At 31.9% G+C, this 13,658-nt stretch overlaps 1 protein-coding gene across 4 annotated transcripts in view; it reads left to right on the top strand.

Annotated features, from left to right (window-relative positions):
* Window positions 1-13,658, top strand: part of LOC142234983 (RNA-binding protein Musashi homolog Rbp6) — a 1,501,536-nt gene that overhangs the window by 450,165 nt on the left and 1,037,713 nt on the right. For all 4 annotated transcript variants that reach the window (XM_075306193.1, XM_075306192.1, XM_075306194.1 and 1 more), the window contains exon 4: window positions 7,825-7,906. In XM_075306193.1, coding sequence (XP_075162308.1) covers window positions 7,825-7,906 — 82 coding nt within the window. The remainder of the gene's footprint in view (window positions 1-7,824; window positions 7,907-13,658) is intronic.

Raw genomic sequence — 13,658 nt, 5'->3', positions numbered from 1 at the left:
ACAAAATTTTCTATAGAAATAAAAGTTTGACAAAATTTTCTATAGAAATGAAATTTTGACAAAATTTTTTATAGAAATAAAATTTTGACAACATTTTCTATAGAAATAAAAATGTTACAAAATTTTCTATAGAAATATAATTTTCAGAAAAATTTCTATAGATATAAAATGTTGACAAAATTTTCTATAGAAATAAAATTATGACAAAATTTTCTATAGAAATATAATTTTCAGAAAAATTTCTATAGATATAAAATGTTGACAAAATTTACTATAGAAATAAAATTATGACAAAAATTTCTATAGAAATAAAATGTTGACAAAATTTTCTATAGAAATAAAATTATGACAAAAATTTCTAGAGAAATAAAATTTTGACAAAATTTTCTATAGAAATAAAATTTTGACAAAATTTTCTATAGAAATAAAATTTTGACAAAATTTTCTATAGAAATAGAATTTTGATAAAATTTTCTATAGAAATGAAACGTTGACAAAATTTTCTATAGGAATAAAATTTTGACAAAATTTTCTATAGAAATATTTTTTTTTTTCATTCGTTTTGTTTTGTTATTGTCCTTCTTTAATCATTGTTGTTCTTTTTCGTTTCAGCTTAAAACCCTGCATTGACTAAACTACAAGTGTAGCTTAACCAACAGAGCAAAAGAATGTTTGTCAAATTTATTTGGGCAAAGCCCTATACACTGCAAGATGGTTGGATGTACAGCTGTTTCGGAATTTCCACATTCCTCATCAGCATCCTCTACTTGCAGCAAAATACCAACCAATTATCAGACGACTGGAAGTCGAGTCTTAATTTGGAAAATAAAGTTGTTGTTAACTCGTTTTAAAGGACTTTGATAGCATATGAAGAAAAAACCCGAAAAATGAAAAATTTTAAATTTGCTTTCTAACAGCAAGTACACAAAACTCAAATTTAAAAGAGAATTGTGTCTTAAAAGTATCCTTTTCAATACCAAAATTTTTAAAGTAAAGACAAGATCTTTGGAACCGGGCATGCCCTTTTTCAGTGTAGGAACTTATTTCGCAACACTCAAATGGAATGTCCTACTCACTCGCCGTGTAGTTTAGACATTGCTTCTTCTTTATGACCACTTGCTCCGATGGAAGTCGTACGACCTGGCGTATCAGCATTGTGGTTTTTATGAGGAAGCCACAATTCGGGTCAATTCGCGGATTGAGCCCAAAGACGAGTCGTGTTTTCGTCGAGGTATCAGTATGTTACAGGAATGATGGGAAAAAATAGTGGCTAGCACCCAAAAAAAAGTGACCCCACAATGGAAGAAAATGTAGGTTTCTTTTAGAAAATTTTAACTAAAATAGTTTTCTAATTGCAACATATTACAAATAAGTTAATACTTTTTTGTCAAATTGAAGAAAATATTTTAAAAATAATTAATTTTTTTCCGTTGTTTAAGAGAATTGCATATGTTGGAAGAAAAAAATGTATTTAAAAATTGTTAAAATGTCTTTAGCGCTGTACGAAGTTCGAGACAGTTACAATTTTAGTAAAATTTACTCATTTGAGAGACTTATGAACTCAATTTAAGCAAACTTCTGCCATTTTAGGAAAATATGAACTATTTTATTTTTTAGTAAAATTGTGCACTATATTTGTATACAACTTTTTTTCTTATTTTTAGTTCACGTCATTAAAGTTAGCAAAGAATTATTCAAATAAGGAACATTTACTCATATTGTGCAAAATTTAACTAAAATCAACTAATCGCCATGAACTAAAATAAAGTTCAGTTAGCATTAGAGCCCCTTTTTTCTGGGTGCGAGTGATTAGTCAACAATTTATAATTTTTTTCGGAATAAATTCCCGCATTTTTAATTTGCGTTCCAAACGTACCCTTTGTTAGGTTTGTTATTCATAGAAAAAAATATTAACTTTTTATACAATCCAAACTATGCCCCTAGCCCCTTCCTGTTCTATGTTTATTTGAACGTCTCTGAAAAGCGCAAAGCTTAAATATTGTGCCATGTCCTCCCAAACGATTTGCTTAATACGAAACAAGAAACAAATCGTTTAACTGCCCTCTATGACTACGAAGCTCTTATTTTTTTTGCCATACAATAAAAGAATTCCCTTTTCAACTCCTGCATGAGAACAAGAAAAAAAAAACAACATTGCTGGTGCTTTTTAAATTATGATAATTCCAAATGCTCACCCCAACAGCGAATACCCTAGACGCGCGCAAACTGAGCAACCGGTGGTTTTTAATGGATAATGTTTCCCAATGGTAGCACCACCCTTTGCAATGGTGGTGACCCAAACTTGCAAAAATGTCGTTTCCCATTTTATCACAAGTTGCAGTGTAGTGGCACTGCAACTTGGACTTGGACTATATGGGGCATCCACACTAGGCTCTCGAAATACTACTGCCGATGGTGTCACTGATGTTGCTGTTCACACTCTCGAACAATTTAAATTGGCAAAGAGTAACAGCAGTATTACTTGGTGAAGACGAAGACGGAGAGGAAACGAAAAAAAAAACAGAGTTCACAATAATGGCACGCGTTGCGTTTCTTTTTATTGAATTTTTATTGTGCAGCAGCAAAGATTTATGTATGACCCCAAATAATGTCTGTCCACCAATATAAGGTCCCGCTGTCTGTCCTTTATTTCTCCCCCCAATTGAGAATGTGTTGTAGAATTTGCAGAGATTGCTTTGGCGTTTTTTGTGATTTTTGTGATTCTCGCCAAACCACGCTGAATATGGTGAGGGAAGAGTTTTATTATTTTATGATATTTTTTTTTGTGTAAAAAAGGCTTTTCATTTGGATGGAGCAGACTATAATTTATACTACTTAAGACCATAATAAACTAAGTCCTCCTATTCTTTAAAATCCGCAAAATTTACGAAATGATTTTTATTTAATGGCTCTTATCTAAACACCACAAAAGTTCTAAGATTTCTACGAAAATCAACAAGAGTCAATTCTTAACCAATAAAATTGTCTACTTTATGTTCACAGACGAATACACGTAGGGATGGAGGGATGGACGGACATGCCTAAATCAACATATGCTCTGACTTATAACCCTAACTTTTTTCGCATCCAATCACGCAATTAATTTATCCGTTTAATTATACCCTCCATCATAGGATGGGGGTATATTAACTTTGTCATTCCGTTTGTAACACATCGAAATATTGCTCTAAGACCCCATAAAGTATATATATTCTGGGTCGTGGTGAAATTCTGAGTCGATCTAAGCATGTCCGTCCGTCCGTCCGTCCGTCTGTTGAAATCACGCTAACTTCCGAACGAAACAAGCTATCGACTTGAAACTTGTCACAAGTAGTTGTTATCGATGTAGGTCGGATGGTATTGAAAATGGGCCATATCGGTCAACTTTTACGTATAGCCCCCATATAAAGGGACCCTCAGATTTGGCTTGTGGAGCCTCTAACAGAAGCATATTTCATCCGATCCGGCTGAAATTTGGTACATGGTGTTGATATAGGGTCTCTAACAACCATGCAAAAATTGGTCCACATCGGTCCATAATTATATATAGCCCCCATATAAACCGATCCCCTGATTTGGCTTGCGAAGTCTCCAAGAGAAGCAAATTTCATCCAATCCGGTTGTAATTTGGAACATGGTGTTAGTATATGATCTTTAACAACCGTGCCAGAATTGGTCCATATCGGTCCATAATTATATATAGCCCCCATATAAAACATTCTCCAGATTTCACCTCCGGAGCCTCTTGGAGGAGCAAAATTCATCCGATCCGGTTCAAATTAGGCACGTGGTGTTAGTATATGGTCGCTAACAACCATACCAAAATTGGTCCAATCACACAAAAATTGGTCCATATCGGTTTATAATCATGGTTGCCACTAGAGCCAAAAATAATCTACCAAGATTTTATTTCTATAGAAAATTTTGTCAAAATAGTTCTATAGAAAATTTTGTTAAAATTTTATTGCTGTAGAAATTCTTGTCAAAATTTTCTTTCTATAGAAAATTTTGTGAAAATTTTTATTTCTATAGAAAATTTTGTGTAAATTTTATTTCTATAGAAAATTTTGATATAATTTTATTTCTGTAGAAAATTTTGTCAAAATTTTATGTATACTTTGTCAAACTGAATTATATACGTATTGGATCGATCTTTTTCGATTTAATATATACCACGTATAGACTTACATACAATTTAGAAGATGGTGTTAGGAGGTGTTAAGATACCTTGCCATCGGCAAGCGTTACCGCAACTTAAGTAATTCGATTGTGGAATGCAGTGCTTAGAAGAAGTTTCTACGCAATCCATGATGGAGGGTACATAAGCTTCGGCCTGGCCGAACTTACGGCCGTATATACTTGTTTTTTAATTAAAATTCCTTCAATTACGAAAATGATAGTATTAATCTCAGACTCAATTAGAAACTAAAATCATACTTGATTAAAATATTAATTATTTTTTCGTAACTCAAAAACAAAAAACAAAAACAAGTATATACGGCCGTAAGTTCGGCCAGGCCGAATCTTATGTACCCTCCACCATGGATTGCGTAGAAACTTCTACGAAAGACTGTCATCCACATTCGAAATACTTGGGTTGTGGTATCGTAAAGCTTCTTAACATCGTTTTCTAAATTGTGAGTTAGTCCATACGTGGTATATATTAGACAAAAAAGGTATGTAAGTCTACAAATAATTACGAATCGATATGGACTTTTTGCACGGTACGTAGAGAGCCAGAATTGAAACATGAGGTCGTTTATATGGGGGCTATATACAATTATGAACTTGATGTGGACCAATTTTTGTGTGATTGGGGATCGATTTATTTGAAGACTATATATAACTATAGACCGATGTGGACCTAGTTAGGCATGGTTGTTAACGACCATATACTAGCACAATGTACCAAATTTCAACTCACTCGGGTGAAATTTGCTGCTCCAAGAGGCTCCGCAAGTCAAATCGGGGAATCGGTTTATATGGGGCTTTATATGATTATGGACTGAAATGGACCACTTTTGGCATGGTTGTTAGATATCATATACGATCACCACGTACCAAATTTCAAGCAGATCGGATGAATTTTGCTTCTCCAAAAGGCACCGGAGGTCAAATCTGGGGATCGGTTTATATGGGAGCTATATATAATTATGGGCTGATAGGAACCAATTCCTGCATGGTTGTTGGATACCATATACTAACATCACGTACCAAATTTCAACCGAATGAGAAGAATTTTGCTCTTCCAAGGGGCTCTGGAGGTCAAATCTGGGGATCGGTTTATATGGGGACTATATATAATTATGGACCGATGTCGACCAATTTTTGCATGGGAGTTTGTGGCCACATATTAACACCACGTACCAAATTTCAACTGAATCAGATGAATTTTGGTCTTCCAAGAGGCTCCGGAGGTCAAATCTGGTGATCGGTTTATATGGGGGCTATATATAAATATGGACCGATGTGGACCAATTGTTGCATTGTTGTTAGAGACCATATACCAACACCATGTACCAAATTTCAGCCGGATAGGATGAAATTTGCTTCTCTTAGAGGCCAAATCGTGGATCGATTTATATGGGGGCTATATATAATTATGGACCGACGTGGACCAATTTTTGCATGGTTGTTAGAGACCATATACTAACAACATGTACCAAATTTCAGACGGATCGGATGAAATTTGCTTCTCTTAGAGGCGTCGCAAGCCAAATCGGGGGATCGGTTTATATGGGGACTATATATAATTATGGACCGATGTCGACCAATTTTTGCATGGTTGTTAGAGACCATATACTAACAACATGTACCAAATTTCAGCCGGATCGGATAAAATTTTCTTCCTTAGAGGCCTCGCAAACCAAATTTGGGGGTCCATTTATATGGGGGCTATACGCAAAAGTGAACCGATATGGCCCATTTTCAATGCCATCCGACCTACAGCAATAGCAACTACTTGTGCCAAGTTTCAAGTCGTTAGCTTGTTTCGTTCGGAAGTTAGCGTGATGTCAACAGACGGACGGACGGACATGCTCAGATCGACTCAGAATTTCACCACGACCCAGAATATATAGACTTTATGGGGTCTTAGAGCAATATTTCGATGTGTTACAAACGGAATGACAAGGTTCCGTTTGTCCACCTCCATCCTATGGTGGAGGGTATAAAAAAAAAAAAACTTTTTAATTGCTTCAACTAAAAATTTGATTGATTTTGGTCGACAAACTTAATTGCGTTTTTATTTTAATTATTTTAATTATTTATTGCATTATTGTTTATATATTTCAAACTAATTATCCTTTAGATGAAATAATTTTACAATAATTATCCTTTAGATGAATAATTTTACATATGAATATTCCGTGTAAAATTATAGTGGGATTTTTCATTTGTTTGAGTAAATATTTAATAATGAAATTGATTGTATGAAACTAATTATACCCGAACAACATTTTCAATATTTTTAATTAGATTTTTTTTTATTTAATTAAAATGTAAAAAATTAATTTAATCTAAAAATTTCAAATCATTTTCTTAATTGATTTAATTTTTGTAATTTTATTAAAAATTTAATTGTAGCGGTTAAATTTATTAATTGACTACGTTGTCAAACTTTTAACTGGAAATATTTAGTAGATAGTTTTTTTTGTGGTAGAGGCGAGGACTTCCTTTTCAGCTAAAAAATGAAATGAAAAAGTATGTATAGCGGAAAGTTAAATTGACGTGTTTCAATAAGTCGTTAAAGGGAAGACTACCTACATTTGCGCTCTCTACGTTCCCTGGTAGTGTAAAATGTGATTCAGATTTTGTCAAACATATCCAGTTTCATGCAATCAGTGCGGTCCCTAATTTGTGTTGCAAATGTAAAATGCACTGTTTATTGAAAAAAATTGTTTGCAGCTGGAAAATTCAGAGTGCTTCTTGTGATCGCTTTCATTAAAAAAACTGTCGTTAACAGATGGACGTTTTATTGCCGCCTATTGGCTGTGGGAACATCTGTGTCAGTGCATCTGCTTATGTGTGAATACTCTCAGTTATATTTGAATGGGATTTGTTCTATCTGAAGATTTAATTTTTTTGCTTTAGAAAATATAAAAATTCTTCACATGGGTGTAGAGCAGCAAATTTTGCACAAGGAGTCGAATTAGTACTATAGTCAAGTGTGCAACATTTTGTGTAAATCATAGGGAATTTGTGGGGAATGCAATTAAGGATCCACTTTGTCAAAATTTTGCAAAAAAAAAAAATAAATTTTGGGACCCATATCTTACGGACGGTAAAAGAAAATCGCACATGCTTTTTATAAAGCTTTACAAGTTCTATCCAGCCATCGGTTCAAAATTGCCGAGTTGGCAGCTAAAACAAAATTTCATACCCCCCCGAGGTGACAATCGTTCAACGCCTATAGGTCAGCTCGTGGACCAACTATGGACCCACAAAGTTGCAGACTAAGAGAAATCCACCTCAGGTTTCTCACAGAAAATTATGTTGATATCTTTATTCGTTCAAGATTTGTAGAATTATTTAAAAAAGCGATTTTGAAACACTGTGCGTTGTTCGTTACATTATAGACCAAACTGAAGATATTTGATAGCGAAACACGAAACGTGCATCAACTGTTTAAACCAGGGTTTCCAAAAAATAATAACAATAACTAAAAACCCCTTTTAATATTAAACTTTCAATTTGTTTTCTTTTTTTCTTGTGATGTACATTATACATTGTTTTGTTGTACTTGACATTGTGAAAGATTTCTGCCTATCTAAAGTAAACCATAGTTTTAATGCAATTGTTTTTCTTTTTTGTTTTATATTACAGAGAGTTTAAAAGACTACTTCAGCCGTTATGGTGCAATTTCGGAAGCTATGGTTATGAAAGATCCTGCGACGCGAAGGTCAAGGTGAGTACATGACCCCATTACATTCATAAAAATCAACAAGGCTTTAGGTTTAAATTGGAATACTTAACGCAAACAATATAAACAATGTGAGCCTTCAGCTCCACTACCCAAAACTTACTCATGTGATTTCAAAACTAAAGGGACGCCATCGTCAGCTCTTACACCCATCCACCAGCTGTTGCATTTTCTTATTTTAATTTGAAATACTCGAGTAGCACAATGTTTTATTACACGTTGTTCCCTTTAGTTCCTTGTTTTTCACATTCAGTTCCTGTTTCATGTTTGCTGCTCTACACCCATGGCAGTATTTTCACATTGTTTTTCCATACTTGCGATACTTTTACTTTGGTCGGTTCGGTGATTTATAACCATACTTTGGTACTTTTTGATCTTTTTATGTGGCAAATGCCAGGCAGCCCATTGAGAGCTTAGCTATGTGAGTGAGAGAGAGAGAGAGTGGGGTGATTGAATGAATGCATAAATAAATGAATGAACGTGCCAAACCACCAAACAAAAGTGGTACACCTGAGGGAAGAGGCCGAACCTTTTATGATGGGGCAAAGGTATCACATCAGGTGATAGCGTAAGAGTAAGAAGAGGTGAAAAGTGAAAGAGACAAGGAGGAGGAGGAACAATGTTAAAGTGTATATTGAAAGTTTTGTTTGAATTTTATTCGAAAGTTTTCTAATTTGTTATTTGTTTTCAGAATTTTCTCTCTCTCTTTCTCTCTCTCTCTCTCTCTCTCCAAATAGAGTTAACTCAGCAGGAGTAGATACAATAGCAGTATTGTATTTAAAAATTGTTGTTTTGAAGGAACTTTCAATATACACCGAAAGAAATTGAGAGGGAAATGTTATGAGTTAATATTTAATACGTAGCCGTAGCTTCGACCGCGCAGAATTTTAAATACTCACCATTAATCAGTTGAAATAATTTACTCTGAAAAAAATCTGGACGTTATGAATTACATCATAACCCAGCAAACGAAATTGGATTTTGTTTCACAAACATTTCTTTCAAAGCACAACCAGGGATACGTTATCCACTTTTCCTTTCTTTCGAACAAGACTTGCGGTGTTTGGCCATTATAAGAGAAAAATTAAATTATTTGGTGAACTAGATGTCCCAAAACAAAAAAAGACATTTAATCAAAAAGTAAAGAGCCAAACTTAAAATAAAACTAGTATATACGGCCGTAAGTTCGGCCAGGCCGAATCTTATGTACCCTCCACCATGGATTGCATAGGAACTTGTACTAAAGACTGTCATCCACAATCGAATTAATTGAGTTGCGGTAACACTTGCTGATGTCAAGGTATCTTAAAACTTCTTAACATCGTCTTCTCAATTGTAAGTTAGTCCATACGAGGTATATATTAAACAAGTAAGGAAAGTCTAAAGTCGGGCGGGGCCGACTATATTATACCCTGCACCACTCTGAAGATCTAAATTTTCGATACCATATCACATCCGTCAAATGTGTTGGGGGGCTATATATAAAGGTTTGTCCCAAATACATACATTTAAATATCACGCGATCTAGACAGAATTTGATACACTTCTAAAAAATCTATAGACTCAAAATTTAAGTCGGCTAATGCACTAGGGTGGAACACAATGTTAGTAAAACCAAGTAAGTAAAGTCTAAAGTCGGGCGGTGCCGACTATATTATACCCTTCACCCCTATGTAGGCGAAAATTTGTGTTACCATTTCAACTACTTCACATTTGCTGGAAGCTATATAACATAAAGGAGACAATTTTTTTTACTTCTACAAAATCTCTAGAATTAAAATTTAAATCGGCTAACGCTATCCAGTTAATTGGAGGACACTTCCTTTGAAAATGGGTCTAAAATGTGTAACAGTCTACCATATTTCCCTAACTCTGGTGCACGTATATATGGGAGCTATATATAATGTGAACCGATTTTAACTAAATTTGGCATGTATAGTTAGAATAATAATTCTGCTATCTAAGCGAAATTTCACGTAAATGGCAGTATAACTTTGGCCCCCTGGTCATATGAGTGCAAATCGGACGGAAAATATATATGGGAGCCATATCTAAATTTGAACCGATTTCAACCAAATTTGGCACAATTACCGATACTACCAAACGTACTCCTTGTGCGAAATTTGAAGCAAATCACGGCAAAACCCTGGATTTTGAGGCCATATAAGTTCAAATCGGACGAAAGATATATATGGGAACTATATCTGAATCTAATCGATTTTCACCATATTTGGCACATACAATAGTATCGTTAAAAGTACCGCTTGTGCAAAATTTGAAGTAAGTCAGAGTAAAACTCTGACTTTTGAGACCATATAAGTCCAAATCGGGCGAAAGATATATATGTGAGCTATATCTAAATCTGAACCGATTTTAACAAAATTTGACACAATTAACGATACTATCAAACGTACCCCTTGTGCAAAATTTGAAGCAAATCACGGCAAAACTCTGGCTTTTGTGGCCATATAAGTTCAAATCGGACGAAAGATATATATGGGAGCTATATCTAAATTTAAACCGATTTCAATCAAATTTACCAAGCATTGATAGAATGTCAATTCTACCCTCTGTGCAAAATTTCACGAAGATCGGTAGTAAACTTAGGCCTCTGTGGTCATATGAGTCTAAATCGGACGAAAGATATATATGATAGCTATATCTAAATCTGAACCGAGTTGGCTGATATTTTGCAAGATTTTCGAGATTCATAAAATATTTGGATGTACGGTATTTCAAGAAAATCGGTTGATAAACACGCTAACTATGACCAAATCGGGGATAAATATATATGTTTGGAACACAAATTTTTAAACACAATATTTTTGAGTGCAAGCATATAATGTTCATAAACTAGCATAACATGTTTGGGACATATATGTTAATATGTTAGAACATATTATGTTTGGGACATAAAATGTTTTTAAATATAATATGCTTGGATGCAAACATATATTAATTTAGAAATAGCCTATAAACATATATGTGTTCAGTAGCTTGGAGCGCTATTTAACAGGGAGCGATATTGAATTAAGTTGGTGGTTGTTGCTTGTTATTACAAAATTAACATTTTATTTTTCCTTGGGCAATTGATCAGCTACTTCTTTGATCCTTACAAACTGTGTGGTCCGCTGTTCGAATCCCCGTCCGGCAAAAGGTAAAATTAAAATAAAAAAAAAAATCATAAAATTTAATAATTTCTTCTACAATGTTTGTATTATAGAAAAAGGTGCTAAGAACTAAAAATCTCGTGGAAGTGAGAAAGATGTCGGGGAATATACAATTGGGCAGAAACAAAATTTTGAGCATTCAGGTCGAAAACCTATGTTGTTAGCACCTATATTACCTGTTTATTTTCATAATTCATTATGATTGTAAATATATAAATAAATAAATATAATTTTGAGCACAATATTGTTTGGGAGAAGTTTTTTTAAGCATATAATATTTTTGGGTGCAAAATGCTTCCAAACATATTATATGTTCACATAATAAGATATTGTTTTTTGGAAGACAACATTATTGAATTTGGATGCAAAAATACAAAATTTTTGGAACTTAGACTACCCAAACATATATTGTTTAGACCAATATGCTTTCAAACATATTATATATTGGAAGAGATCAAACATATAAATGTTTGGGCAATACCCAAAAATGTATATGCTTGAAGCAAAATATGTTTGGGAGTATATGTTACAGAAGCGATTTTTTGTGAGGGTGCAGGAGACCGGAAATCGTCTTCCAAATGCCTGAGACATGATAATGGGAGATTGGTCACCCAATAAAATTGAGTGATCGATCAATATGAAGGCGGAGCATCATTGTCATTTCTATAATTGAGGGAATTATTCAAATCAGCGATGAACACTCATGGGCCCCCTCATGAGTGTTTATGCCCCCTGAAATGATTTCACAATTGTAGAAAAATGCCAATTGAAATTATAAATTTGGGACCCAACATTAAATCCTGTATCCGTTTCTAGTACAACTGATCCATTTCTACCCTATGTAACATAAAGAGGGGACAATTTTCCTTTTCTTAATTTTCGATTTGCAGGGCTTCTTTTTTTAATAATGTACACAAAAAGGATTTTATGTAAACCTGATTTATTATAATGAACCGATTTCAAAAGAGTACAAAAAAATATCCCCAAATTTATGGAAATTCCTCACCAGCTCCCCAACTTAAAAATTTCGTCCTCATTCACGAAAAAATATCACCAATTTCGAGGAACTGTGTATAAAACACAATAAGGAAAAAAAGTTATGAAAATTTCCAAAAAAATATAGAAAAATATACTCATCACGGTTGCCACAGTTTCTGCAAAAAATGGTAGATTTTTTACTGTTTGGTAATTGGGTAAAATTCTTGATGTTTTGCTAGATTTTAAAAAATATTCCCCTCAACTAAGAGATACATCACAAATATTCTATAGAAATAAAATTTTCACAAAAATTTCTATGGAAATAATTTTGACAATATTTTCTATAGAAATAAAATTTTGAGAAAATTTGTTATAGAAATAACATTTTGAGAAAATTTTCTACAGAAATACAATTTGGAGAAAATTTTCTATAGAAATCAAATATTGAAAATGTTTTTTATAGAAATAAAGTTTTGACAAAATATTCTACAGAAATTCAATTTGGAGAAAATTTTCTATATAAATAAAATTTTGGAAAAATTTTCTAATAAAATAAAATTTTGACAAAATTTCTACTCAAATAAGATTTTGACAAAATTTTCTATAAAAATAAAATTTTGAGAAAATCTTCTATAGAAATAAAATTTGGGAAAAATTTTCTATAAAAATAAAATTTTGAAAAGTTTTTCTAATAAAATAGAATTTTAACAAAATTTCTATTCAACTAAGATTTTGACAAAATTTTGAGAAAACCTTCTATAGAAATTAAATTTTGACAAAATTTTCTATGGAAGTAAAATTTTAACAATATTTTATATGGAAATAAAAGTATGACAAAATTTTCTATAGAAATAAAATTTTGACAAAATTTTCTATAAAAATAAAATTTTGAGAAAACGTTCTATAGAAATAAAATTTTGGAAAAATATATGCAATTTTGGAAAAATTTCTACAAAAATAAAATTAAAAAAAAAATCAAATAAAAAAAATTTTTGACAAATTTTATTTAATTTTGACAAAATTTATTAACTTTGTCATTCCGTTTGTAACACATCGAAATATTGATCTAAGACCCCATGTGTATATATACACGTATATACATATACATATACATATACATATATATATATATATATATATATATATATATATATATATATATATATATATATATATATATATATATATATATATATATATATATATATATATATATATATATATATATATATATATATATATATATATATATATATATATATATATATATATATATATATATATATATATATATATATATATATATATATATATATATATATATATATATATATATATATATATATATATATATATATATATATATATATATATATATATATATATATATATATATATATATATATATATATATATATATATATATATATATATATATATATATATATATATATATATATATATATATATATATATATATATATATATATATATGATATATATGATATACATATATATTCTGGGTGAAATTCATAGTCGAGCTAAGCATGTCCGTCCGTCCGCCCGTCTGTTGAAATCACGCTAACAAG

Source organism: Haematobia irritans, chromosome 4 (genome assembly GCF_050003625.1).
Source record: "Haematobia irritans isolate KBUSLIRL chromosome 4, ASM5000362v1, whole genome shotgun sequence".
Taxonomy (NCBI): Eukaryota; Metazoa; Arthropoda; class Insecta; order Diptera; family Muscidae; genus Haematobia; species Haematobia irritans.
Note: the sequence above shows the minus strand (reverse complement) of the source record. Positions and strands in the feature narration are given on the sequence as shown.